The sequence below is a fragment of the Cygnus olor genome, chromosome Z (genome assembly GCF_009769625.2).
Source record: "Cygnus olor isolate bCygOlo1 chromosome Z, bCygOlo1.pri.v2, whole genome shotgun sequence".
In the NCBI taxonomy this organism is placed as follows: Eukaryota; Metazoa; Chordata; class Aves; order Anseriformes; family Anatidae; genus Cygnus; species Cygnus olor.
Window position 1 is genome coordinate 57,334,730 of NC_049198.1, and position 27,274 is coordinate 57,362,003.

Consider the following 27,274-nt stretch of genomic DNA (forward strand, 5'->3'; position numbering starts at 1 on the left):
ACATCATTCTAACTTCGACGCCAAAGATTATGTCTAAGGTCTTGATGCTTTCGTTTTATTTGAAATGGAAATCTGCAATTAGCTGAAGTTTTTGATATCTAATTTTAGAAGTGATCATTCTTTACATCTGTGGTTTTAGATGTTTTTTTAAATTGCATTTAACATCTGAACCACCTTACATTGTTCTAATTCATGAAAGAGTTCAAATATGTTGATGTTGCTCTCACAAACTAAATGAATATAAAAAATAAGTGTAACTGTTTTAAATAAGATATCTCAATAAACAATCTCCAGCACATTATTATCTGAAAATGTGTAATAAACTGAAATAGGAATCCATTGGTGTTAAAAAGTTAAAGCTTTTCATTTTTAAGTAATACAAAAAATATCAGATCATATTCAACAACAGAAATAACTGTGTACCAAATGTTTTATTGATTTAGTTAGGTCAAGTTCTTTCTATTGTCAACTGGCAAACACACATTGAACCACATGCAGAGAGCCATGATACCACTATAGCTGAATCACAAATCAAGACTGCTAGTAAACCATAATCAATCTCTAATTAACATAAAAGACCTAATAATATACCCTGGCTTGAGTTTATCATAACTTGTAATGAACACAGCTTGGAGGAGCTATCTGCAAGAACTAATACACACATATCCACCTCTTTATCTGCTGCTGCTTCTCATTGGACTTGCAATCAAATTTAGCATGCTTTGTTTCCAGGCTAGTTCAAATGAAGTGTTCTCAGACTCCTGTTTCCGTGTCCTAGAAAATCCTTGAAGCCACTTTGTTCTCAATCATTTTTTCTCGTAAGGTTTTGAACACACTGGGATTTCAGTAATCATATCGTTTTGATGCCTTCTGATTTTATCTTACTGGTGGTTCACACTACTAATTCTTTGTCATTTTATACTCTGTTCCTGTGTAAATTCATTTGCTGGTGATTCTTAAAACTTCCTTCTGCAAGCACAGAAGATTCTTCCACACCTCACCTCACCCCTTCCCTCCCCTCCCCTTCCATTTTTCCTATCTTGTTTTGCAGAACAGGAATCTGAATCCATAGAAATATATTGGAGATGATTATAATTTATTCTGCACTACTTCCTTATCACTTAAGGTCCAAGGTTTCATGAAAGCTGTCATAATCTCTAGTTGCTTGTTTGGTATCACACCCACCTAACTCATTTAAAACACATGTACCACTATGTGCCGCTATATGTCAAAATGCATTGTCCTTCAAAACAAATGTCACAAATTTAGTCCAATTTACCTTTTAAAAATCTTATGAGGATCTACTTAGCCAACATGCTGAACAGCTCTTAATAATATTAGCCCCTGTATGTATACAAGGAAGGGACTTCTGTACCAGCATGCCAAGCAAACAATCTTTTTGGTTTTCACATATGTCCCCCACCCACTTTCCAGTGTTTGCACAGCATACTAATTATATAAACTCCTAAACAGAAACAAATGTATCCTACAATGCTGATTGAAAACAGAGCTAAAAGTGCCCAACCCACCAAGAACGGTGGCCCCATTTTTTTTGTCCCAACTAGACTTAGGTCCCTGAAGCCCCTCGGTACACATGGGCCTCCTCTCTCAGGAGGCGGGAACAGTGCCCCCTCCCATCTTTTCCGCCAAGATGTTACAAAGGAAATGAAGAAAGCAAAAGAGCTGTCCCTTCAATTACTTCAAAATGTGAAAAGGAAAACAGTAGCCTTCTTTTACTCCCTCCCTAACAGAATGCATCAGCTTCCTGCTGCAACTTGTGCTCTTGTAAGGCAGATAAATGAGGAAAGCAGAGGAGGAAATATGCAACAGTATGAAAAGGTGCTGTCCTCTGTAATCAGCTTGCTTCTGAGAAAACCTTCTTCCACAGTGCTAGTGTTCCACAGAGCTAGTGTACTTTAGGCATTGGTTTGATTGAGATAAAGTTTTTAAAGACTGGAATTATATTTTTTTGTGTCTTGTACAGCTTTGAGCAAATTGCCAGCACTTAAATAATTAATAACAACAACAATAATAACAACAAACAATGATAAGTGCACTCTATGGATACTGAATCTCTTTATAGGGTCCCCTAGAAGTCATTAGGTGTCCTCCCACATAAATATTTAATAAAGATTTGATTTCCAGACACTTCCAGTGTCTAAAATGTTCTCTTGAAAAGCCTATGAAAGCACAGAACTGTTAAACGAAAACCAAACAGGGATATTACTTTTTCACTTTACAAAGTTTGAGCACTTTATGTCAAATGATACATGCTGTTATTATAGCTCTATCTTGAGTAATGGTTTTAATTTTCTATTTCATCAAAGAAGACAGACCATTCTGTTACTAGTATAGGGTTAGAAGTGACTTATCTAGTTAATATTTTAGACAGGGGGAATTGTATTGCAACGTAGACATTAAAAGTGTAAGCTGGTGTACCCAGATGTACAATTAAAAGAAGAGACCATGAGGTGGCCTTTAACCAATATTATTTTTAACATTAACTCTGGGGATGAAAAGTCAATCCCATGGAAGCCAGAGGCAAAGTCAATATTTTACTCTTCCATAGAACCATGTTCTATACAAAATGTATCTGTACCTCATGTGGCATATCTGAGAAACATGTACAACCTTTGGGCAGATTCTCTTAATGGTAACATTGCTTTCAATTGGAAAAAAATGGTATTACTCTATTTTTCCTTTTTATTGCTATATATCAGTTCTGTATACTTATGAGGTAGTGTTGCAGGAAGTTACAGGGATACCTGAAGCATTATAAATTTAATATCTTTAGAAAAAAATATATATTTATTTTTAACCCCATTGTCTGTAAAAATTCAAAGGTCTGAAAGCAGTGTCTTTGAAGGGCTTCCTGAATACAAAGTTATAATAAACAAAATTAATGAAACCATATAGCTAATAACACATTAAGACTTCCATAATAAATTATGCTTATTACTGTGCACCGATGGCATACAATAACAATAGACACAGTCATTCTGCCCTCTATCACCCAATTCACTATAATTTAAATCATTAAAAAAAATACTTTCATTTTCCCTATTTCTTGCCATTTTTGTTGTATGAATACCATAACCCAACAAGAGCCCTGGTGTGGATGCCCTTCAAGGCAGGGGTTTAGCCCTTGAAGCTTAACAGAGGGATAAAAGAAGAGTGCTCCCTATAGCAATGTTCTGTGGAAACTCTTAAGACTGTCTAGCACATGATAGGCATGACATTGACCTGGAGAGGTTCACTCACACAGATGGGAGTTATTAGGAGAAACTCACTACAAAGTGAAGGGAAGGATGTTACGGATCTGAAGTCCTAGGGAGGGAGAGGCTGGTACACCTGTGACTTGAAGGACCACGCTGTTCCAGCTTCCCTACCTATGCTGACAGCGCCTTGGGATATCTTCTGTTCTTTCACTGACTGTATCACTGAACTTATTTTCTTCATTACAAGCTCAATACAAATTTTTACAGCCTAATTTAGGTATGTTTTACTTAGCTCCCACACTTGTTTTGCCTCCTCACAAACACATAAATACAGCTGTGCGGGTACACACTAAAGCTATTTGAATCATCATGATATACAAATAAACAAAAACCCCTCCAGTGCTCTGCTGTCCTTCTGTACTTTTTATCCTTACCTATCAGACTTAACATTCAAATTTTATTCTTCCTAGCGCCAATACTTGACCTCTGCATGATCTTTAAAGCTAACAATAAACCTACAAGCAGTATAAAATAACAGTATGAAAACACCCTACTTGCTTTGAAAATGAAAAAAAAAAGTTTTTGGAAAGGAAAAGGTAGCAATACATTTACAATTCCAGATAAAACTCATTATCCTTGTTAACCAGACCATGGAAATCTGAACTGGCAGAAGTGTAGTACCAGTTCATCCCCACCAGCCTCTGTCTTGCATCCTCACCAGAAGCATTGCTGTGTTCAAAGCACAGTGTCACTGCGACTCAGCCTGTGGTGTGCCATTCCCCATGAGAAGCACCATTTCCCCTTCGAGGTCTGGGACTTCTACACCATGACTGCTGCAGGCAGCGATGCAGGAGGGAGTCCTGTTCTGCACCCCACAGCAGGAGACTTGCTCACACAGGCTGTGAAGCTTCTGCATAGCTCTGTAACATCACCTCTTGCCTTGCTAGTGATCCTTCCAAGCTGCCTACCTGGGAACCAGTTTCTTTGAGCAGAATGCTGTCATCAACAGACAAAAAGTTTCCTTCAGAAAGCAAGTAGTAGCAGTATGTTGAACCACTGGCTGGCCACTGTCCACTCTGAAATTTTTGCTTTTATTCACACATACAAAACCACGGTGTTTATATAAACAGACATAATTTTGGTCTTTTATAGTATTTTTGAGCTGCAAAATAGTCCAAATTTTACATTAAATGAATTTTTAAAATCCAGCCACTCTAATCTCTAATTCCTAATTTCACAAGGCTTAACAAGATGGAACTTGCATTATCTTAAATAACAGCACAGAAAAATATTATGCTGTAACTGAGTTACTGTTTGAAGCATATGTATAACTTAGTTAAAAAACACTTACTGTACCAATGTTCAGCCATATTGACTGGTTTGTTGGACAGATCAGTTTTACTGTGTGACTAAGGCACATATAATGGTTTTATTTAATTTATAATTTAATTCGATGCTTGTAATACAAAAAACATCCTGAGGATACCCTTTACATAACATAAAGAGCCTCTAAATTCAAGTAGAATGATACCCACTTATTTCAATCCTGTATTTAGGTAATTGGCAGAAACCCTTCAGTAACTAAAAATTTCCACTTAAGAACAATGGTTTTGTATCTGTATATATGTGACAAAAATATTCCTGTAAATAAGGATATAAAATGTACTATAAGATTCAGATGGAATATTCTTCTACATAGCTCTCTTAAATTTAAAATCCAAATAGCATTTTACTCCACAACAGTGTTTGATAAAAACCTCGTGAAGTTTCTTCTCAAAGCAATTGAATATAGATTAAGTATTAAAAGATTTTGACTTTTTCCAGTGTAATAAAACCCTGGGAAAATATTCGCTGAGTGCACTGTTAGACTAAGAAATGAAAGTAGAAAAATTATTTGTGTAAACAAACAAACAAACAAAGATATCTACAATATTTTAACTGAAAAAAAAAAGGAAAAAAAAACATTTTATTATTTAGGAGATAATTATTATATTTACTCCTGCATAGAAAAAACAAAAAACAAACAAACAAAAAGACTATGTCAAAGATTAATAATGCCTTTTTAATAGAAATGTAAAATTATGCTTTACTAATGCTGGAATCAAAAGAAGCTTCCTAGCTGTAGATATTTTCACAATGTTAGGGCCATCTCACAGAGTATTTAATTAGTATTTAATCTAGATTCCATTAGCCAGACCAGCCTCATCAACAACTCTTCACTAACTTAAGTAAGACGCCACAATCTTAGTTACTTGAAGTTAATTATAATATGAAGATAGGCTATTAATTAGTGATTTTTTTACTAGTTATAAAGAACGTAAGACAGAAATGATTAGAAATACTTACATTGGGTTTATGTGGCAAGGTTTTGGTAGTGGGGGGCTGCAGGGGTGGCCTCTGTAAGCAGAGTCCAGCAGCTGCCCCTTGTCAGAGCAGAGCCAGCCCCAGCTGCTCCAAAAGGGACCTGCTGCTGGCCAAAGCTGAGCCAGGGAGTGATGCTAGGTGGGCCTCTGGAAGAGCAGAGTTAAGGAAGGGGGAAAATACTGCTGTGCTACAGCATCTGTGAGAGAAGAGTGAGAAATGTGAGAGGCACAGCCCTGCAGCCCCCCATGTGAGTGCAGCAGGAGGGCAGGAGGTGCTCCAGGCAGGCAGCAGCAGTTCCCCTGCGGCCTGTGCAGGGAGAGGCCCCTGGTGGAGCAGGCTGTCCCCCTGCAGCCCATGGGTCCCACATGGAGCAGATCTCCACGCTGCAGCCCCCCCGTGGAGGAGCCCCCGCTGGAGCAGGTGGATGTGGCCTGGAGGAGGCTGCGGCCCATGGAGAGCCCCCGCAGGAGCAGGCCCCGGGCCGGAGCTGCAGCCCGTGGAGAGGAGCCCACGCAGGAGCAGGGGGTCTGGGGGGAGCTGCCGCCCACCCGGGGGGGACCCGTGCTGGAGCAGTTTGCTCCCGGGGGATGGATGGACCCCGTGGTACGGAGCCGTGTGGGAGCAGTGCTTGAAGAGCTGCTGCCTGTGGGCAGCCCCCGCAGGCTCAGTTCGGGAAGGACGGCATCCCGTGGGAGGGACCCCACATGGAGCAGGGGCACGGAGTGACTGTGAGGGAGTGGCGGAGACAAAGCGTCAGGGACTGACGGCAGCCGGCATTGCCCCGTTCCCCTGCGCTGGTCAGGGGGACGAGGCAGAAGGAGGTGGATTGGGGGAAGGTGATTTTAGTTTGCTTTTAGTTTCTCACTGCTCTAGTATGCTAGCGATAGGCAATAAATTATATTAATCTCCCTTATGTTGAGTCTGTTTTGTTTGTTACAGTAATTGTTGAGTGACTCCCTGTCCTTATCTCGACGCTTGAGCCCTTTCCATTTTATGTTTTCCCCCTTTTTCTTCGAGGAGGGGAGTGAGAGAGTGGTTGTGGTGGAGTTCAGCTGCCCAGCAGGATAAAACCACCACAATATATTATCTTATGCTGTACCTGCAATGTGTTATGAAACCATACAAAAAACTATGGTAGTAAGTGTAGGCAGCCTTTTTTTTTTTTTTTTTTTTGAATAAAGCATTTTGAGCTTATATTTCCTAATTCTAAAAATATTGAATGTTTTCTATACTAGCAATATATAATGTTTTGTATACTAGCTAGCTATACTAGCTATAGTAAGAACTATTCAACTGTAAACTTCCAAAGTACAGAATTGAACTGGACAAGGATTTGGCACTTTTATGGGAAGAATTTGCTAGACAGCAGTATCACAAATATGTTTTTGATAAAGAGGATTACCTGAATTATGAGACCTCGGTTACCTCTACAAGACAGCAGACATTTCCCAAATGTTTTCACAGAATCACAGAATCATCTAGGTTGGAAGAGACCTCCAAGATCATCTAGTCCAACCTCTGTCCTAACACTAACAAAACCTCCACTAATGTTTTATAACATGTTTCTAGCTATTTTTGATGAGACAATTAGAACTGAGACTTTTTAGTATGCATTTTAACTAGAGGGCTGAGAATCTAAAGTTGAAGACAATTTAATGAAAATAATTATGAACTGATTATATTCCAAGTATTCCAAGTATTCTTGGTCTTTCCTTTCTTTCTTTCCTTTCTCTCTCTCTCTTCCTTCCTTCCTTTCCAGTCATTAGAGAAACAAAACTACTGGTTAAACACACACAAATTATCTGATTGAGGAAGAAGAGCAAAAAGACATTCTGGACAAGTCATAATTTTTCAACAGTCTTAAACTTAGAAGTTATTAAATAGAAATGGATACTGTGTCAGATGAGCGAGCCTAAGTAAAAAGTAATAGATTGACAATGTAGGGACAAAGATGAAAAAGGATTGGGCACGAACTTAAACAAAACTAGCAAAGGACAAAGAACAGCAGAAATTGTGTTGTACCTATGCTCAGCCGTTACAGGAAGACAAAAGAAAATGATTACTAGATTATTCTATTTAATAAGGAAATGAAAATATAAGGAAAAAAAACCAAACAACTAAGGAAATCTGTCAACACACGATGGTGAAAAGACCAGAATTAAATGCCCTTTTTAATTCAGTCTTTGCTGAAGGAATCACCTATGACCAGATGGCTAACACAATTACAACAGCAATGCCTCAGACTGACTTGGATGATGGACTAAAAAGTATGCTCATTAAATTAAAGACCAGTTCGGAGGACTGAACGAAAATTCAGAATGATATTGAGCAATTGTAGAAATTATTAAAAAATACCATGAAATTCAATAAGTACAAATGAAAAGTCCTTTGTTTAGGAATAATCAAATCAGCAAAGGTACAATAATTTCTCTTACATCTACTTAATGATAATCAACAGAGCAGAGAACAGAGAATAGCTGAAGAAAAATCTATAAACTATAATTTATAAAAAACTGAAGATAAATGAATACTAGGATTTGTTGTCAAACAGGCAATCATCATGTAAGACTGTATAGTATGAGCAACTACAGATTATAAGACTTGTGAAGTAATTCTTTCTCTTTATCCAGTGCTGCTGCTAAAGAGTATCATAGCAAATTTTGAGACATGCACTTCAAGAAAGTTGTGTACCAGTTAGTCTGGAAACCACAGAAAAGCAGGAAAAGTGATCAGAAGTCTAGATATCGTGATCTGCAAGGACTGGGACTGGAGAGTTTGGGAAGAGGTAGTTTCACACATCCACTCCAAGCCCTGCAAACAGCAACACAACATATTCTCTGCTTTTGATCAATGGTGAAGTGGTCTCAAGTTGCAGTAAGAAATGCTAAAACAAGCTTTACACTGCTGAAAAAATAAACATTGGAAAAGATTGCTAGGAATAAGGTAAAATCTCCAAGAAGGTAAGTTTTAACAGTACAGATCCAGATACTTCAGGATACTTCCAACAAGAGATTTCAGGACCCGTTTCCTACGTCTCTGTGGCAGTCTGCAAGTGTATAGCTCTGAAAGCCTTTTAACAGTGATTACTGTCAATCTGACAGATGTCAAGTGGCATATAGAACATTATGCTGTATAAGATATAACCAGTGCTTTGGCCTTAGCTACTTTCACATTTGTAAAAAGTTGCCACAACTACTCTATTGTACTGGAAACACGTAGTAGCACACCGGTGGTAATTTTCAAACCACTCAACTTCCTGTAACATTTAGGAATGAGAAGAAGATGTATGAGAAAATTCAACAGAAAAAAATGTGAGACCAACAAGAGGCAAGCAATATAGTAAGGTGTAAAATGTCAGAGAAAACATCTAAAGTAGGCCTTCCTTCTTCTTACAATAGAAATTCAAATTGGACTGAATCATTTCTCTTACATAGCATATAAGAACAAATCAAATGAGCATCTAGTTTAAGATTTATTTTAGTCCTAGTCCACATTACAATTTAAAAATGACAGGCATTCAAGGTTTCCATGCAGTGTCAAAAATCTTCTCTATTCCAGAAAACAACTGAAGCCACAGGCCAAACTTACACAGTTATGCTCAGAAAGGACTCAAAAGTCTTGCATAAGACACTATTTAAGTTTCCTCTGAATTATCTATTATTTGTTCATGTTTCCTGCTAAGGAATGAAATCAGGCTTCCCTGCATTCTTATTTTTCTTCTAATAACTTGATGAAAAGTAGTTATTCTCTCACCCTCAACTAGTTATAATTAATTTTGCACTTCAGTTTTTCTTCAATGATACATAAATACAAGCTAAAAATAGCTGCAGGGAGAAAACACTGATGAGTGGCCTGTTCTCAATAGGTTTTATTTGAAAAAGCAACACAGCAAGATATATTAGTGGTACTGTAGACAGTGCATATATTGTACTTGTTCAAATACAGGAGTACACTGGTAGTTGGCCAGTAAAAGACTAGCATAGTGCTCTGATGCTAAAGGCTTAAACTTGGCTGAAAAGTTGTGGTAGTGAGCCATTTCATTATACAAAATCTTCTAAGACCACCCTACAAAGACAGGGGATCAACAAGCTTTGAAATGGATATGCAGAATTTCCAGAAAATTTTAACATGAATGCTAGAGAAGTTATCTGGAAATTAGGTGATCAGAAAAACATTCCAGAGTTGTATATATTTCGCTTTAGAAGCAGCATGGCCATAGAATCATAGAATCACTAAAGTTGGAAAAGACCTTCAAGATCGTCTGGTCCAACTGCCTCCCCCACACCAATACCCACTAAACAACACTGAGCTTAAGGCCCATTCAACATGAAAATGGGTGAGAAAAGTCAACATACACAGAAGATGTTTGAAGTTTGGATATTTTAAAGACATGCTTCTGCTCAACCTTACTTCATATACATGCTTGCCAGCTGCATGCAGGAATCAGCAGGGAATGTGCCTCTGCATCTAAAGAGTTTGGCACTAACAGCTGCCCTGCCTTGAATAGAAATATGACAGTCCTAGGAAAGGGGTCATCCTTTTCTGCCTGTAGTTAAATGTCAAAATGTACCCCTTGGAATATCCATGCCAGCTTAATAAGAAATTCATATGGCAAATTCTGATTTAAGATGTCCTTAAAATGAATGGATGCGTAATTATACCTAATAGCAATGTGACACAAGAAGCAAACAATACTTTTGCATATGATTTTTCTAGAGAATTAATGCCACATATGGGTTATTTAGACTATTTGGTTTGATCTACTGTTTACCCTGATATCTATTCGGAGCCTGATAATTTTTATTTGGCTTGTGCATTTTCTGCAGCAGTGTCTAATCTTGACAGCAAGAGAATGCATTAGGACATGCTGAGTTTACATCTTGCATCAATGATTAATCACTTTGTTGCAAATTTCTATCTCTGAATTAGTGAAGAATCTCCTGAAAAGTTTATATCACAATGTGGGAGTATAGGTCAGAGATCTGATCTGTAATAATAGCAGATTCTCAACAAAAGCACTCAAAAACAGAAAATGAGAAAACGTAATGGAGAGAGTAGTTCCAGATGTAAGCTAGAACAGTATAAATAAACCTTCAGATCAAATGCTTCTACATGTGATAATTATTTACAGAGAAGCCTATAAAATATATCAGTCTTCATTAATAGACTTTTAAAAGTTTAGAACAGTAAATACACTGCTAAATAAGTAAATAAAAATAAAAAGACTGTTAAGTTATAAAACACTACTTCTTAGCAGTCAATTTCCTAGTAAAAAACAAGCAAAACATTTTTTTTTTCAAAAGCAACATTAAAGTTTTCTAAGCACAAATACTATTTTAATTATATTTGAGGTATTTCTGATGTACCACTTGAAAAAAACGTGTAAACACATATGGTTTCTAACACAGAACTGCTCAGTAATGAAACTCTTCTGAATGAGTTACTGCATGCTACCTGTGTTGGTAGTGGTTTTCTTTGGACTCTGAAAAATAATTTTTAATTTTATCAAAAGAAATTTAAAAACAACAAAAAATGTATTGGCGTTGCTTCAGTTGGTAAAGAAATATTTATGAAAATTAATGTAAAGAAGAAATAAATGGATATTCACCCTAAAAACTAACAAATTGAAATTTCTATATAAAATATAAAGAAAATTGGAAAGTTCTGGTTAAATCAGATTTCCTATTCATTAGTTTATTGATGACCTACCCACTCTGCATGATAAAATTTTAAAAGACTGAAACATAAGACCCTTTTTCTTTCTAGAAAAACACAATTAGAGTTTACATCAGTAAAGATTACATATAAAAATAGACTGTATCTATGTCATGGCTTTTAAATACAGAAAAACTACTTCAATTTTTTCAATGACAAGCTATACTTGTATTGTATGCTTAGCAATGGGAAATTGTGTTTGAATAATATGAAGTGTAAAAATAATAGTTTATATGTCCTATGCTTATCAAAATTGATTAGTGTTTTCGGCTGTCCTATAAAGACATGAAGATATGAAGAGATCTAATAATTACTTTTTCAACAGGAGGTATTCAATACTGTTTGAAAATTGGGGATGTCTCACCAAATTCCCCAAAGAACTGCTGCTCCAAGTTCAGAGTAGTGATTTTTCTGTGATGAATTACTAACAATTAGAACATGACAGAAAGCATGATTGAACTTGTCATTGCCAACCTAAAGGGCTAAAACAACAGACAACCTCCAGTTCTTGGCTGTAATTTTAATCAGAAGCAAATGAAATAATAAAACATCTTCCTTTCTCTAGAATGTGTTTTAACTAATTGCTAAATTATTGTTATTTTTATTTTTATTTATTTATTGAGATATGAGCTAAAACTTACATCTACTTCTCCCATTCTTTTGATTTATTTTTTTTTTTTCAATCTTCCACTCGGAAGGGACTAATGCAATGCTGACAGCAATTATACTTTGGAATAGGTTTCTCAGAAGTGGTGGAATCTCAATTTCGCTCAATGGATATATTTGAGACTTAGCTTGGTGGGGCTTTTGCTAACCCAACTAAGGCCCTGCTTTCAGAAGCCAGTGGGACCTGATACAACCCCCTGCAGGGGGAACATCTATCCCCACAGATCCCTGCTGGCTTACAGTTTTCTGTGATTCTGTATTAAATTCAGAACAATGATCTCACAGTGCAAACGTTAGTTTATTTGGCTACCTTGGTTACCAAATATATTATATTGAACAAGTATGCAGAAAATCTAAATATATAAAAGAGTAAAGTGCTACAGATGTTGTTTCTGTATTTTAAAATGGGAAATAAAGAACCAGATAACTAGTTTTTTTTTTCTTTTCTATTGCTTGGGTTTTTCAGTTAGATTTCTGCAGCTTATTCCAAGTCTTGTATTTGCTACCTTAGGTAAATAAGGTCACTAGATAAGCAAGTGAATAGCTGAAAGAGTATCAGCTCGTGCACACATCTATATAATAATGTATAAAACTGCAAAAGCTAACAGTTCTTAATTTGTCTAAAGAGCATAATGAAAGGATTTGTTAAATAACAACAAAAACAAACAAAAAAACCAAACGTCTGATTATCCAACAACAGACCAGCAATCTTACGTAAGGAATTCCTCATCAGTTGAGTAGTTACTCAGGTAATTTCATTAGTTTGGTTCTAATCTTCCTCACATTCCACTAACTAATTGACTAAATGAGCTGCAGTTTGAACCTCAGACAGCTGTATCTCAGCTTCCTAGTGGGAAAATGACGGTCATGATGAAGATAAGCAATTTCTGTGTAGTACCAAACTAGCAAACTATCCAGTTTCCAAAAGATTTCAAGTCTGTTACTTTATCATTGCACTTTTTTTTTTTTTTTTTTTTTCTGTAGGGCTTTAGGGGAAATATCTTTAGGCAATTATTGGCATTCCAGATTGATAAAAGCTAAGAAATTCTTAAGATAGCTATGTTGTGTTGTATACTCAGTATGAGAAAACCTACTTAGAGTATAAAACTACTATTACAAAGATTTACTGGCAAAATTCAGTATCTAGTTCAATAATTGGAACTCTGGAATCAACTTGTTTTGCTACTTGTTTGTATGCATTTTTTATTAGTTACAATATTTTGGTTTCAGAATTACCAAGTGCATGGTACATCTTATGTTATACGATAAGGATGCTACAATGTTTATCACAAAGCTATGGCAATGGGTCCAATTTACACAACAATTACCCAGAAGTGCCTTAAGAAAAAAGGATAGAGATTAATTAACTTTGTTGAAGAAACAGTACTGTTCCTATTGTTTTGTTCACTTCAGTCTCATCTCCCAAGAGTAACTATCCAATTATAATCTGATATTAAGCTCAGGATTCTACAGTACTTTATATATATCTTTATATATATATATATATATGTATATATAAACATAGCACAATATACATGCCTCACTGTAAGCAAGCACTTCATGTTTGCTGCACTGCTAATGATGAAGCAAGGAAATGTACTGATTTTCAAAATACATATCAAGTTCTATTTGAAAAAAAAAGAAAAAAAAAAAAGGATGAACTAATTATCCTGCAAGTCAAGACCTAAGTCAATGAAATTAGAAAGGTCATTACTAGCACAAAAAGGAAACTTCAGAATTATCTTAGACACATTCAACTCCATTTGTGGTGTGTATGTGTCAGGTTTACATAAAGAAGGCAGTTTCAAACCTATGGTAGATGAAGCTTATGGTTCAATGAAATATTAAATACAACAGCCAACTCCCGTTCTTGTTATTAAGCAGTTTTACTTAGTCTGAACAAGAGATGTTCCTTGGTTTGAAAGAACATATGACAAGCCTGAAGAAAGAAAAATGGCATTCCGCAGCTTTGTAATGAGACTTGCATTTAATGTGCATCTATAAACAAGGATTCAATTTATTTTACACTGTCATACTTTACCACATCTTCCACAAAATTACAAGTTACACAAACTGAGTCTGTAAGTAACTTTATGAATCTTGAAATACATGGCTTATGTGGTTAATTAAAAATGCCTTTTGAATATTAGCCCTACAAAGATACAAGTACTGTGAGGGTTATTCACAAATACTTGTCAGAGTATGCAGAGATGTGATGAGGAAGGCTAAGGCCCATTTGGAATTAAATCTGGCAACAGGTGTCAAGGACAACAAGAAGGGCTTCTTCAAATACGTCAGTAGCAAAGGGAAGACTAGAGAAAATGTGGGCCCACTGCTGAATGGGGTGGGTGCCCTGATAATGAAGGATACAGACAAGGCAGCTGCTGATTGCCTTCTTTGTTTCAGTCTTTACTGCTAGGGCCAGCTCTCAGGAATTCCAGACCCTGGAGACAAGAGAGGAAGTCTGGGGAAAGGAGGACTTTTGCTTGGTTGAAGAAGGTCAGGCTAGAGATCATTTAGGCAAAGTTGACACCCACAAATCCATGGGCCTGAATGAGATACACCTGCAAGTGCTGAGGGAGCTGGTGGATGTTACTGGTAGGCTACTCTCTATCATCTTTAAAAGATCGTAGACAACAGGGGAGGTGCCTGAGGACTGGAAGAAAGCCAGTGTCTCTCCAGTCTTGGCAAGAAGGAGGAATGAGGAAGTTACAGGCCAGTCAGCCTCAACTCCATCTCTGGAAAGGTGACAGAACAGCTCCCCAGTACAAGAGGGACATGGAGCTACTGGAGTACAATGGAGGTCTACAAAGATGATTAGGGGACTGGAGCGTTTCTCTTATGAGTTCTGAAAGAGCTGGGCCTGTTTAGCCTGGTGAAGAGAAGACTGAGAGGAGATCTTATCAATGTATTCAAATATCTTAAGGGAAGGTTTCAGGAGGATGGGGCCAGGCTCCTTTCAGTAGTGCCTAATGACAAGAAAAGAAGCAACAGGCACAAACTGAAACACAGGAAGTTCTATCTGAATAGGAGGAAAAAAATCTTTAATGTGAGGGTGACAGACCACTGGAACAGGTTGCTCAGAATGGTTGTGGAGGTTGAATATCTTCTCTGGATGTGATCCTGTGCAACATGCTGTAGGTAGCCCTGCTTGGAAAGGGGTGGACCAGATGATCTCCAGAGGTCCTTTCCAACCTCAGTCACTTTGTGACTCTCTGTGACTTAACTTTAGCAAGGCTGGGCTTGCTTTGTAATCAGTAAGGCAGAGAAACTTCCAAGGTAGCTATAAGTTTCTATCTGGAGGACTTTCTCGCTAGTGACTAACTAGATATGGATGTCCTGAGATATTGCCCTGTCTAGGATGGACTGAAAGCAATTCAGCTAGATCTTCCTCATTTCCAGTAAGGCTAACTGTACAGTATAAGGCACTTCAAATTTCCCATATTGAAAGGCCTGTTCAAACATGATAGGAAAGGCAGCACTCTAGTTAAATAATATTAGATTATCAGAAAATTTCAAAAATTGACCTCTTTCAGATTTGTTATGACATATTCAATTATTTTCAACTGTGGATTGTAGCCACAAGCTTGCCCCAGGAAGAAGTGCTGCTGCTGTCCCTTTTGTCATGCCTTTTTGTCCCCTAGCAACACCTATCAAAGTGTTTTCCCACAGGAATATTGAGTGGTGGTTACTATTGTTCAAAATATTAACTCCTCCTCACTCTGAGTTAATTTCGTTGTGTGTAAATTACATGCATATATGTAATATGGGTATGAGAGGATGTCTTCACTTCCATTATATTCACAATTCAAAAGAAAGCAAAAAAAAAAAAAAAAAAAAAAGCTTGTCTGTCTGTTGTGCTACCTCTGTGTAACAAGCCAAAAAGCAAAAGTGAATCTGTATCTGAAAACAAAAAAGAAAATATATCCAACAAGTGCAGTATCAAAACTGTATCTGCTAGGACCTGTTCAGTTTGCATATACAGTGTTGATGTTTAATTAAAACATAAAATATCAATTTAAACAAAGAAAAAACAAAAGACAAAAAAATCTATTTCAAGAGTACTTTAAATTTCAAAGCACAATTATTATTTAAAGCTAAGACACGTCCAAGATGCTTTGTTTACTTTTAAAAATATATCTGCAATGAAAACAAGTTATTGGGGTTACTGTTGCAGTCAGAATAAGTTCTATCAAGCTGGAGTAAGGAAATGTACACTGAGGACAACCAAAACAGTGTTTTCTCTGCTGTGTAGTGATATCACAAAGGATAATAATAATAATAATAATAATAATAATAATAATAATAATAAGTTGTGTCTCCTTCCACCAGTTAAATCTAATGTGAGACACAAGACAGTATTTTTTCATAATAATCAGCTAGCTAACAGTCTGCAAAAAATTAGCTAGAGAGTTCAGTTGCTGTTAATATGCAGCCAATTCTGATCACTGTGAGTTCTGCTAAGTTTGCTAAGGCCCTCACCTTGTAGAGTGCTCTGTGTGAATGGACTGATATGGTTTCTTAAGAATTATAATATACATGAAGTTCCCTAACAACTTTTTGAGAGTTAAGATCTTCTATTAAGTGTCTGAGGATATCCACAGAGTAGCTACAAATTTGGTTATCTGAGGTGACTTCATTTTGTTCTCTTTTGCTCATTTGTTGATAAAATATATACTTATTCCCTATTTACATAGATGTGAGACAATTAATATTAAGTTTTACTTTAAAAAATCCTATCTTCTTAATAGATATTATCTATCCATTTTAATTAAGTTTAACAGGAATATTTTATTTAGAAGTCTGAGCTGAGGATACCCAAGTATTCATTTTATGTCACATAAAAAAAATAGTTGCTTCATACATTTGAAAAAATGGAACTTTAATAATAGTCGTGGTTTCTAAACAAAACTGGTACTAAACGGAATATCCCCTTTTTTTTTTTTTTTTTGCTATACATTTTTTTCCATTTAGTGGAAAAAGGGGAAAAAGAAAAAAAAAGAAAAAAAGATCTACAAGTGAGATCCTGGAGTTTTGACCTTTAATTTCAGCCTATATGCTAATTCTCCCTAGTTAGGAATCAGTTTTCCAAATCATCAATATGGAACACTAAGCATAAGCCTGCACTGAGGTTCAAAAAAGCAACTTTGTAAACATGAAAGTTTTCAAACTGATTTTTGTTAAAAATAACATTTGAAAACTCATTGTTTTTAAGTTTCAGCTTGCCATAGAATTTATCTTTCATATTCCTATATCATTGCTTTCTTCTTTGTTATCAGTAAAAACTAACACTGACCTTCCTCCTAGAAGGTTCAACTTCTAACTTCTGTTTGAAACACTAAAGTGTCTTTTCTCAGAAGAAATGCTACATGTATGTGCCACCAGAAACGAGAAAGAATACACCATTGCTGCGACCCTTCATTAATCAGAGGATCTTGGCAACAGAACCAGAGCTTGTATATGGTCTCTGCATGAAAAACTATTTTCAAAGGTAACCTTGCCAAGGGCTATATTCTGTCTTGGCAAAGGAAGCAAACTTACTTTTCTATCAGTCAGTTCACTCTGCATGAGAAACAGGTGTTATGATAGGAAATGGGACTTGGAGCAGGAACAAAATAAAATTCTCTAAAAATAAGTTTGGTTTGAAAAAATTGGAGATAATAAACCTGCGGGGCTTACATGTTTTTGCAAAATGCAAATCATGAAAACTGGTTAAGGAATTAAATGCTCTTTTTCAAAAATGACCATGGAGATTATAATCATTAATTAAAATCATGTAAATAATGTTCTGAAAGAACTCGTCCTTTTCATCTCATAGGTTTCAAACAGCCTAATGGTAAAAGGTTTAGTCCCAAAAGAGTTACTCTAATTAAAACTAAAACTTTAGTATAATTAATAAGTGTGAGTAAGCTTGCAATCACCTCATCCACTTGCAATGACAATTTTTAAACATTCAAATTGTATTTTAAAGCATCATTATACCAGGCTACAATGGATTATATTCTTACATATCCATTTTAATGGTTTCAATCAATTAATTAATTGCTGCTATTAAAACTTTCTTGACTTGTGATCTTCTTAAAGCTCTGTATGTGATAACTTTTATTCTGCACATAACTTCTGTCACTCACCTGTAGGGATGTATAGTCAAAATACACAAACAAACAGACAAAGCAAAAATAATTACAGAGTAAAATGCATCTATACTGTGCACATATTGTCTCTATATTCTGTAATTTCTCCACTGGAATCCAGTATATGAAGAAAAGTTTTAAATTCAGTGAGAAAAGTTTTTAATAGTGAGTATTCGTTAGAAAGTTCTCATTTATTACTAAATAGCAAGATACTATTGCTATTATTTAATATACTCTGTTTCCAATATTCCAATATACATTTTTTTTCTGAAATGATGATTTAACTCACAAAACAAATTGGTATAATAGAAAAATGAAGAAAAAAACAAAACACCACAAAACACAACAAACTACAAATATTTAGCATTTAGTGAAATAGGATAGCCATACTTTCTATTTTCCTCTTCTAATGGACTGAGTAAAATGAAGGGATTTATATTATAAGTGTATGCGCTTATTCTGAGAACAGGAAAAAGAACATAAACTTGAGCTCCAGTGTGTACTTACTGCGTTGTTGAATTCTTATTGAATAAGGAAAGACAAAATGTAAGTAAATCTGCAGTACTGTGACAGAATATTTATCCTTTCTACTCACTTTTTTTCCAAACAAAATTATTCTGGCAAGGGAGAGAAAAATCTCTGCGTATCACACACTGAGGCTCAGTTAAGATATACTGTCCGTTTCATGTAAACAAGAGGGGAAATCACTTGCTCTATTTTGAACCTAAAAGATGTTTTTAGGATTCCTTAACCATATTTACTGTATCCAGTTAGATGAATGTCAGTCCTTTTGCAGGAAGTACAGCAAATCAGAAGGTAAGAGTGCATTTCATGATTTAACATAAATTGCATTGACATTTAAAGAAAAAAATGCGTTCTAAAAAGAAAGCCTGTAAAGTTTTATGAAAGAAAATAAGAAATAATGAAAGAAATTATGAAAGAAAATAAAGAAATATGTTAAAACCTTTTTTCCAGTTTTGAAATATATTGACACTCAGTTTTTAAAAATGTGATTTTTTTTTTTTAATTTCTGCAGAGTATTTTTATCTGGAGGCATTTCACTGCAATAAGAATGGTAAAACTGTATTATTGATAGAAAGGGATACATTTTAAAATGTATTTCAGAAAAAAAATATAAATAAATGCAGCTAACAACCACCTTTGACTTCAACTACACCTGTAAACAGCAGAAACCCGAGTAAAATTTTCCAACCTATTTTTCTATTCATTCTGCTACTATGAAGTAATTTGTTACTGTTACACTTTAAACAAATACAATTCAAATAATACAAGAAGTTTGCTTTTTTTTTTCTTTGAATTGTTGCCCTGATCTGTAACAAACTAAAAAAGCATGCCAATTATTCTTTCTTTTGTAAATACCTGACACAGTAATAAAAAATCTGAAAGGTGCAAATGGAACAAACTGATAGAAAATGACGAAGATCAGTATAAAATATTTGCCTTGAATTGGATTGTGAAATTCTTGCAACTTACCTAAAAGCTGCAAACACAATTTGCAGTGATACATACTCTTGAGATATAAATACTCTCACAGACTGTTAACCATCCCTTCTTATAAACTCCTCATCCAAATAAATAAGAATAAATCTAACAACTTTTAACTTCTTACAGGATTATTTTTGTAACTTTTTGTAAGCACTGTAGTACAACCTGAAACATCTTTAGATATAGCAATTTTGCCACATTTTGGTTAGTAAGAGACTATATACGGAAAGAGACTTCTAACCCCAAAGGACAAATACATTTAACCATAATAATGTTTAACAAGCTCTCAAATCCTAGACTCTAAGGATGGCACTATTTTAAACATATGCCTTTATTCTAGACAATACAGAAGTCACATTGTAGAGGAGCAGATAGCATGAAAAAAGCAAATGCATTATTTTAAAGTTAATTTTATTTTAGTTGTAATTGAAACGCTCTATTAACTAACCTAGTTGAATTGTTTTCTGTAATCTAAATAAACATGAAATCAGAATCACTAGGCAACACATGAGAAGGCATACAGTGCTCTAGCTTTATTTCCTAAAATGAGCATTTAAATTTCCATTTGTGTTCAATAACAAGGAACAGATTATTAGATAAAGTGGAATGCACAAAAGACTGAAGTATACTAGCATCACCTATTAACCCCTAAAATCCATGTTACAAACATACAAACATCACAATTTACTTGTTTTCAGTAATGATGAGTAAATTAGAAAAAAAAACAACACAACACTATTATTGTTTTGTAAAAAATTTAAGGTATTGTACTGCCAAATCTAAAAATTCTCCTGACTCGCATCAAATAAAGCACAGGTCATATCAGCCAACCGCTTATATTCAAACATCATTTCCCTCACCCATTAAAGTGCCATGAGACTATTGAGTTAATCAACAAGAGATGCAAGATACATGGGAAACACCGTTCTAAACAACCAAGTTGCAAGTATCCCTATATTTTTTTAAAGCACAAAATGGATTATATATTCACCAGTGTTTATTTGAATCTTCCACAAAGTCCATGAAATTATGAACTTGGTAAACAGGAAAACTGTGAGTAAAATCCAGTAATTTCTGTACCATAGAGAAATTTATTTACTTAGTTGTTTGTTAAAGAAGAAAAACATTAGTGAAGAGGATGGTTCTTCATTCCTAGGTGAACGTCAGGCCTAAATTTTTCCACCATACATGTGGAAGTAGATTAATTTTTATGAATATCTTTTCAAAGGTGAATATTGTTTCACACACGGTGAATATCGTTTCACCTTGTCTTCATGATTTCTATGATTTCTATGGAAGACTGCAATAAATAAATACAATAATAAATTTCAATTTACTTTTACAAAAACAAATTGCTTTCAAAATGGAAAGAAATTCACTAAAGAACTATACTGTAGTGTAATGCTTGCCCACAAATACGTAACCTAATATATTATTCAAAGTTTATAAAGAATGCTACTTTGCTGGATTGGGAAGAATGCTGTCAATAAAAATTCCTGGTCTGTCTGATAATTTTAATTGCACTGATCGAACTTTGCTAATTCTGCTTGACTACAGTTAAATAATGTCAGATCAACTTCGGTAGGTGTACAATTTCAGATGATCACAGTACTCTCCTAGCAACCATCTAATATTTTTAAAGACACAGGCATCGTAACTGAGTCACAATCTTCTTGCTCCAGCACTACCATATAAAGATTGATCACAGAGTTACAAACATTTTCATTTCTTCTTTCTGTGGTATGTAACTTGTGAAAATGACAGAAAGTTCTTCATACTTTTTGGTCCCTGAACTGAGAAGATATGGAGGCAAGTATTCTGGGGAATTGTCATGACCTGATTGCCCTGTTCTTATATACTCCTCTAAACATTTAAAGCTGGCAGCCATCAAAGACATGATTATGAGCTTAACAGATCTTTGGTCTAATCTGGTGCAATGTATTAGCACCTATTAGCCAATGTACAACCATTGTTAAAATTCACAACTACCAACAAAAAAGACAACATTAATGTGTCACAGTAATGACGTAAATGCCACACATGCATATCAGCCTGTCTTAACTCTTTACCTCCCCACTCAAATAAACTTCTACCAATTATTTTCATCCTGAGTTACACTTCAAAAATATTCCTATTGACATAGTTAACAGCATTCTTTTATTAATTTTATGTTATTTCTAAAGTGTTCAGATATATGGTGAATTCTATACATTTATAAGAACAAAAATACAAAATTTTATATATATTTACACACATATATACAAACACACACATATGTACGTAGAGACTTAAGAGTTAAACTACCTAGATTTTCTGTACTACAGTATCCTGAACCACTCATGACATGAAGTTTGGCCATAATCAATTTGCATTGCTTCAGACAAGGTTATTTTAAATGACTTAAAGACATATTAGCCGAACAATAAAGACAGGGCCAAGAGAGAAGTCTGCTATAATGTGTTTTAGAATGATCAAGACAAGAGGACATCAGGAGTTCAGTGGTAATAGAGCTTCAGCTGAAATACTGAGTATTAGGCATTTTTATGTGATTTTGACACTCTACAATGTATATAAGATCTCTCCATATGTTACAATTTTCTTCAGGTATTACAAGCTTATTCACTGAAATTAAAAAAAATACATGGCAAGAATTGGAAAAAAAAAATTGAAATGTGTTTATTTCTTCCTCCATAAGGTGCACTTTAAAAGCAGTTGGGAGATTTTAAATTCATGAAGATACCTAAATATGACTAATATTTTTCCAACATGAAAATAAATAAATAAATATTATTATTTATTATTTGTCTGGACTACAGTTCAACACTGAATTTGCACAGTAAACATTGCAAGGCAAAAATAATTTTGTTCAAAGCAACAAAATCAAGTGAAATTTTCTAGGCAACTTAAAAATGTTTTTGAGGAATGTAACAATATAAATGTACCTGTATAACTTCCATACCTCAGACACTTAATCAGTAAGGCTCTGGAAAATACTGATGTGGCACATTTTATAATACTGTATTTACTGAATGGAGAAGTATTACTGTTCCTTACAAGAAGAGCTGATAAACATTCCTATTCCACAAAGTTAGCCCAGAGGTCAGAAGTTAGTAATGAATATAGTAGAGTAGAGTACAGTAGAGCAGAGCAGAGCAGAGCAGAGCAGAGCAGAGTAGAATAAAGAATATAGTAATGATTTATGTTTCTTGAGTATCTTTTCTGTGATCTATGGGGCTCTGCATGATCTAGAAAAGACTGGCAGTTTCCACAAACAATTACTTGACTGCACAATCACTGGACAGAAAAGCGGGTTGTATTTGAAATGCACAGGAAAAGGCCTGTATCTGCTAACCTGACTCATCCATTAACCTTACTCATCTCAATTTTATCTCTTATACTGCTAAGTTACTAAATTCAGGGGACAAGAGATACAAAGCAGAAAATTTTCAAGAAGAAGAATTTTAAGTGTAGTAGTCAGATCAGTTTTCATGACCTTAGACAATTACTTGACTTTCATATTTTTCTGCACTCATACAGAAGGCTTCTGTTAGCAAACAGGTTCTTCAAATTTATTCTGAGGTGAGTTTAGAAATGATACTGCAAATTCAGGAGCTATTCACATATAAATGTGCTGTACACTATATTTTGAATTGCAAATTTCATTTTTACTACGGAATTTGTAAGTACTATAGTAGAAACAGTCATAAATCGCCCTACTAGTTTCTAGCAGCAAATGTACACAATATAATAAGTTTGTTCTTAAAGTTTTTGATGTGAATGAAATTGAACTGAAGAATGTTAACAAATAAAGGAAGAAGAGTATGTCATCCTCATATCTACAACTGGTTTCAGCATATATCTGAAGGACAATGTATTCAAGAACCTCTTTAGAACTTTGCCTTAAACATTTAATTATGAATGAAATACCACAGTCTAAAGACAAACAAATTCAATAGGAATACACAGACCTAATGTTCGCTGGCCAAGGCTTTATTTCCAAAACGACACAGAGACTTGGCAGTGAACAACACTTACGTTTAGCTCACCATACTGAGATATTGCTTGTGCCAACACACTTGATACTTTCCATGTTCCACTGTTCATTACAACACATACCAACATTCTCCAGTTCCTGCCAAGCTTCAGACAGAGCTCATTCAGTGCAAGCTGAATGCTAGGTCCAGTCAAAGGAGCTCAAGGAAAACATGAACAAGTATTCTGTATGCAGAGCTCAGCCACTGGCAGAATGTACTAACGTAGTACTGTTCCTAGTTAATTCTTCTGATTTATAAAGTGTCTTTTGAACTACATCAAATTACTTCTGTCTTGAACTTCAGTATCACCCAGTCTAAGTGGGGAAATAATTACTGAATTAGAGAAAAAAATAGGTTTTAGCTTAAAAAAAGTAACTTTTGATTATTTAGCCTATCATACAGAATGGGCTGAGGACATGGAAAACCCAGATAATATCAGGACAAATTAAAAAGAAATAAAAAATAAAATTTCAGTGAATTACCTCGAGGTTCTAAACCAAAAGATCAAACTTATTTTTTACATAATAACATGAATGTTGTATGATCTAAGGATAAATAGATCTTTTCACCTACAATCTGTGATAGTCAACACACACACCAAAAGAGAGCCCAGTGGAGAGTGTTCATTGGCACAGACCATCACAGTATTTCCACTATAGGTGGGGCTCCAAAGCAGCAGCGGCTTTGAGCTTTCACTTCAAGCAGAACTACTCTGTGATATAAGATGACAACCTTCACATGAGTACATATGTGTACAGTTGGGCCTGATGATCTTGGAGGTCTTTTCCAACCTAGATGGTTCTATGATTCTATATATGTATATCTGTAAATATGGCATCATATATAGTGTTATACTGTATTGTGGTATACAATTATACATACAATACAACATATATAGTATTCTGTATAGTTACATGTGATCTAGAAAAGACTGACAGTTTCCAGAAACAAGTACATGAATCATTGGACACAAGTGGGTCATACTCTACTGCATACCGTAGTATATAGTATATATGACTGTCTGACATATATAGATGCGTGCATATACATAAATATACTGAAGATATCTAAAGATGGAAATGAAACAGAAATAGATACATAGAGGTTAGAGGTTAATGTAGACTTTATGTGCCAATAGAGAAAAACAGAAGTTCTTTGGACTTATAAACACAACTCCTCCATGTAATATTTCATATATTATTTTCCTCTGAATACTATAAACACACTAAGGTAGGATTAAGTTCCTGCAAAATATATGTACAAGGAGTAATAGAGTATGTCATGGAAGGAAGTCTCATTCAAAAATTATACAGCTGGTAGCAAAAAACTTCTGATAAAAAATGTGCATAGGTGAAGTAGATGAGACCTTAGTGATGTAAACTCTATCAGCTACAATGGTTAGAAAGCTTTTTGAAAATGTACATTGCATTTTCTGACAGAGTTGTAAGCAACTCTGCCTGGAGATACAGAGATTAAATGTAGCCTCACAGAGGAATATAAAAATGTGAAAGCCGTCTCCGTGGTGGTGAATCTAGAAAGTCAGAAAAGTGATAGGGTGCCTACAATAGAAAACGGAAAAAAATGCATACTTAATTGCAAGTATTTGCTGCAACAGACTTCAATTTCTCTCTAATTTCAATAGACTACCAATTAACTGTTTAGGAAGAAGTAAACGATAAATACATCATGAAAATAAGAATTACCACATACCTAAGTGAAATGCATTGCTTAAAAACAAACAAGCAAACAACAAAAAAACCCACTAGAAATACACAACAGCCAAGAAAATTCTAAATTAAGCTTCAGAATCAAATGTAAATAGTTTACTAGCTTTAATATCAGCAAAATTAACAGTATCAATCTTTTCTTTCAAACACATGTATATGTGTTTCAAATACCAGGAACAAACACCCCCATAGGTAAATTCTCAGCCCTGCCCCAGAGTTTGCATCAAACCATTGTATTACTGCCTGGAAAACAGGATAATAAAAATCCCACACAGTTCCCTGCATAGCATTGTGAAAAACTTCCAAGTTCTGAAGCTATATTTATAGTATAGAAACTAGAAATGGAGCTAAAAAGTTCCACTGGGAAACAGAAGTGAATTGTGTCTGGTTACAGCTGAGCTCCAACCTACATTCTATCCTAACTAATTATTTGTCAAATCCAAACACTTGGTTTTACATGGTAATTTTCCATTTCCAAATGAAACTTAAAAATTACTTTTAAAAAATCAAATAGACATAGTTCAAATGAAACTTGAAGTTGTTTTTGACAAATTCAGTTCATCAGATGATTTTATCATTCAGTGTTGGTCTTGTTGATGTGTGTCAGTAAGACTTGAAAAACAAGAACAAAACTAAAGCAATCTGAGGAAACAGAGTAGGCTTATAAGTTTAGGATGGCTAAATCTGTTAACTTAAAAACGTCATGTATTAGCTAAATTCAAACCCAAACCTGTTTAGCAACAAGTTTCTAGAAAAACTCTCAAGGTTTGTACAGATCTGTACTGTAACTACAGCTAATCTAGCCTACAGTTTAAAGTGGCTGGAGCACATTAGCTCCATTCACATAAATCTCAGAATTGAAAATGACTGTCTTCTGGAAGTTCTCTAGGTCAGAAATAGTTGTCAAATAGTACTTCACGCTTAAATTTTCAGACCTTCAATGAAGAACATTTGCTGAGAACAGCATCCCAGCTGAATTCTTCATCTCCTGCATTACTTTGACAAAAAACATGACAAAAATAAACTAACAAATAAATAAATAAATTCTAGAATGAATCCAATGTTATGACTGAAATAACAAAGATGATCCATTTCACATTTCAGAAGGGAAAAGTGTAAGTTTGTGTCCCTTACATTTTATCTATGTATTTATATGTACAATGTATGTGGCTTTAGATGTTATATTATGAAAAAAAATATATTTTCTTCACTCACGCACTGCTTAAAGGGAAAAGGCATATGACTAAGATGCAAAGAACTTGTGCAATTTTCCTTTTGTAAATTAAATTCATTCATTAGAGGATAAGTAATAGCAAGCAGATTAAGAGAGAATGTCTCCTCTGATATCAAGGGGTTCTTGACTTCTATGTATTTGCTTTCCAGATTCCACTTTTATACTTAACAAATATATTTGATCCAATTATGGATAAAGAAATTAGTAATTACAGTGAAAAAAGTCATACAAATTCTCTGTGGAAAGTCTATTCACTTGCTTTTCACTATGATTTCACTTAGACTTTCAAAATACTACTTGGGAAAGATACTACTCAGTTCACTCTTCTTTTAGAATCTTACTTGAAGATGCTAAAAAATATATAAATTTAGTTAAAATGCTAAATTTGTTGTTTATGAGTAAGCACTATATTTGGAAAAGGGGCAATAGGTTTTATTACTCTGAACTTCTAGGTGTATAAGCATAGCCAAATGAATGATCAAATTGGTACTACTGAATCCCTTTAGAACTAACTGAAAATAGAGAAAGGAACAGAACATTGTACATTTTATTTTAGTATTTGAATGTGTATAATGTGGCCGCTAATGTGTTCCCTGGATGCATCTTCATGTCCTGTGAGGTATCATCAGCATTTAACTAATTTGCTGACAAAATAAATGTTTATACAGCTGCCACA

The 27,274-nt window shown here is 34.9% G+C and overlaps 1 protein-coding gene across 2 annotated transcripts in view; it reads right to left on the minus strand.

Moving 5' to 3' along the window:
* Positions 1 to 27,274, minus strand: part of FBXL17 (F-box and leucine rich repeat protein 17) — a 318,378-nt gene that overhangs the window by 128,305 nt on the left and 162,799 nt on the right. Inside the window, exon 7 of one of the 2 annotated variants that reach the window (XM_040541159.1) lies at positions 20,110 to 20,903. The exons of the other annotated variant lie outside the window; for it this stretch is intronic. Coding sequence (XP_040397093.1) covers positions 20,894 to 20,903 — 10 coding nt within the window. The 3' untranslated portion in view covers positions 20,110 to 20,893. Of the gene's footprint in view, positions 1 to 20,109; positions 20,904 to 27,274 lie in introns of those variants that run through there. 2 annotated transcript variants of the gene reach the window in all.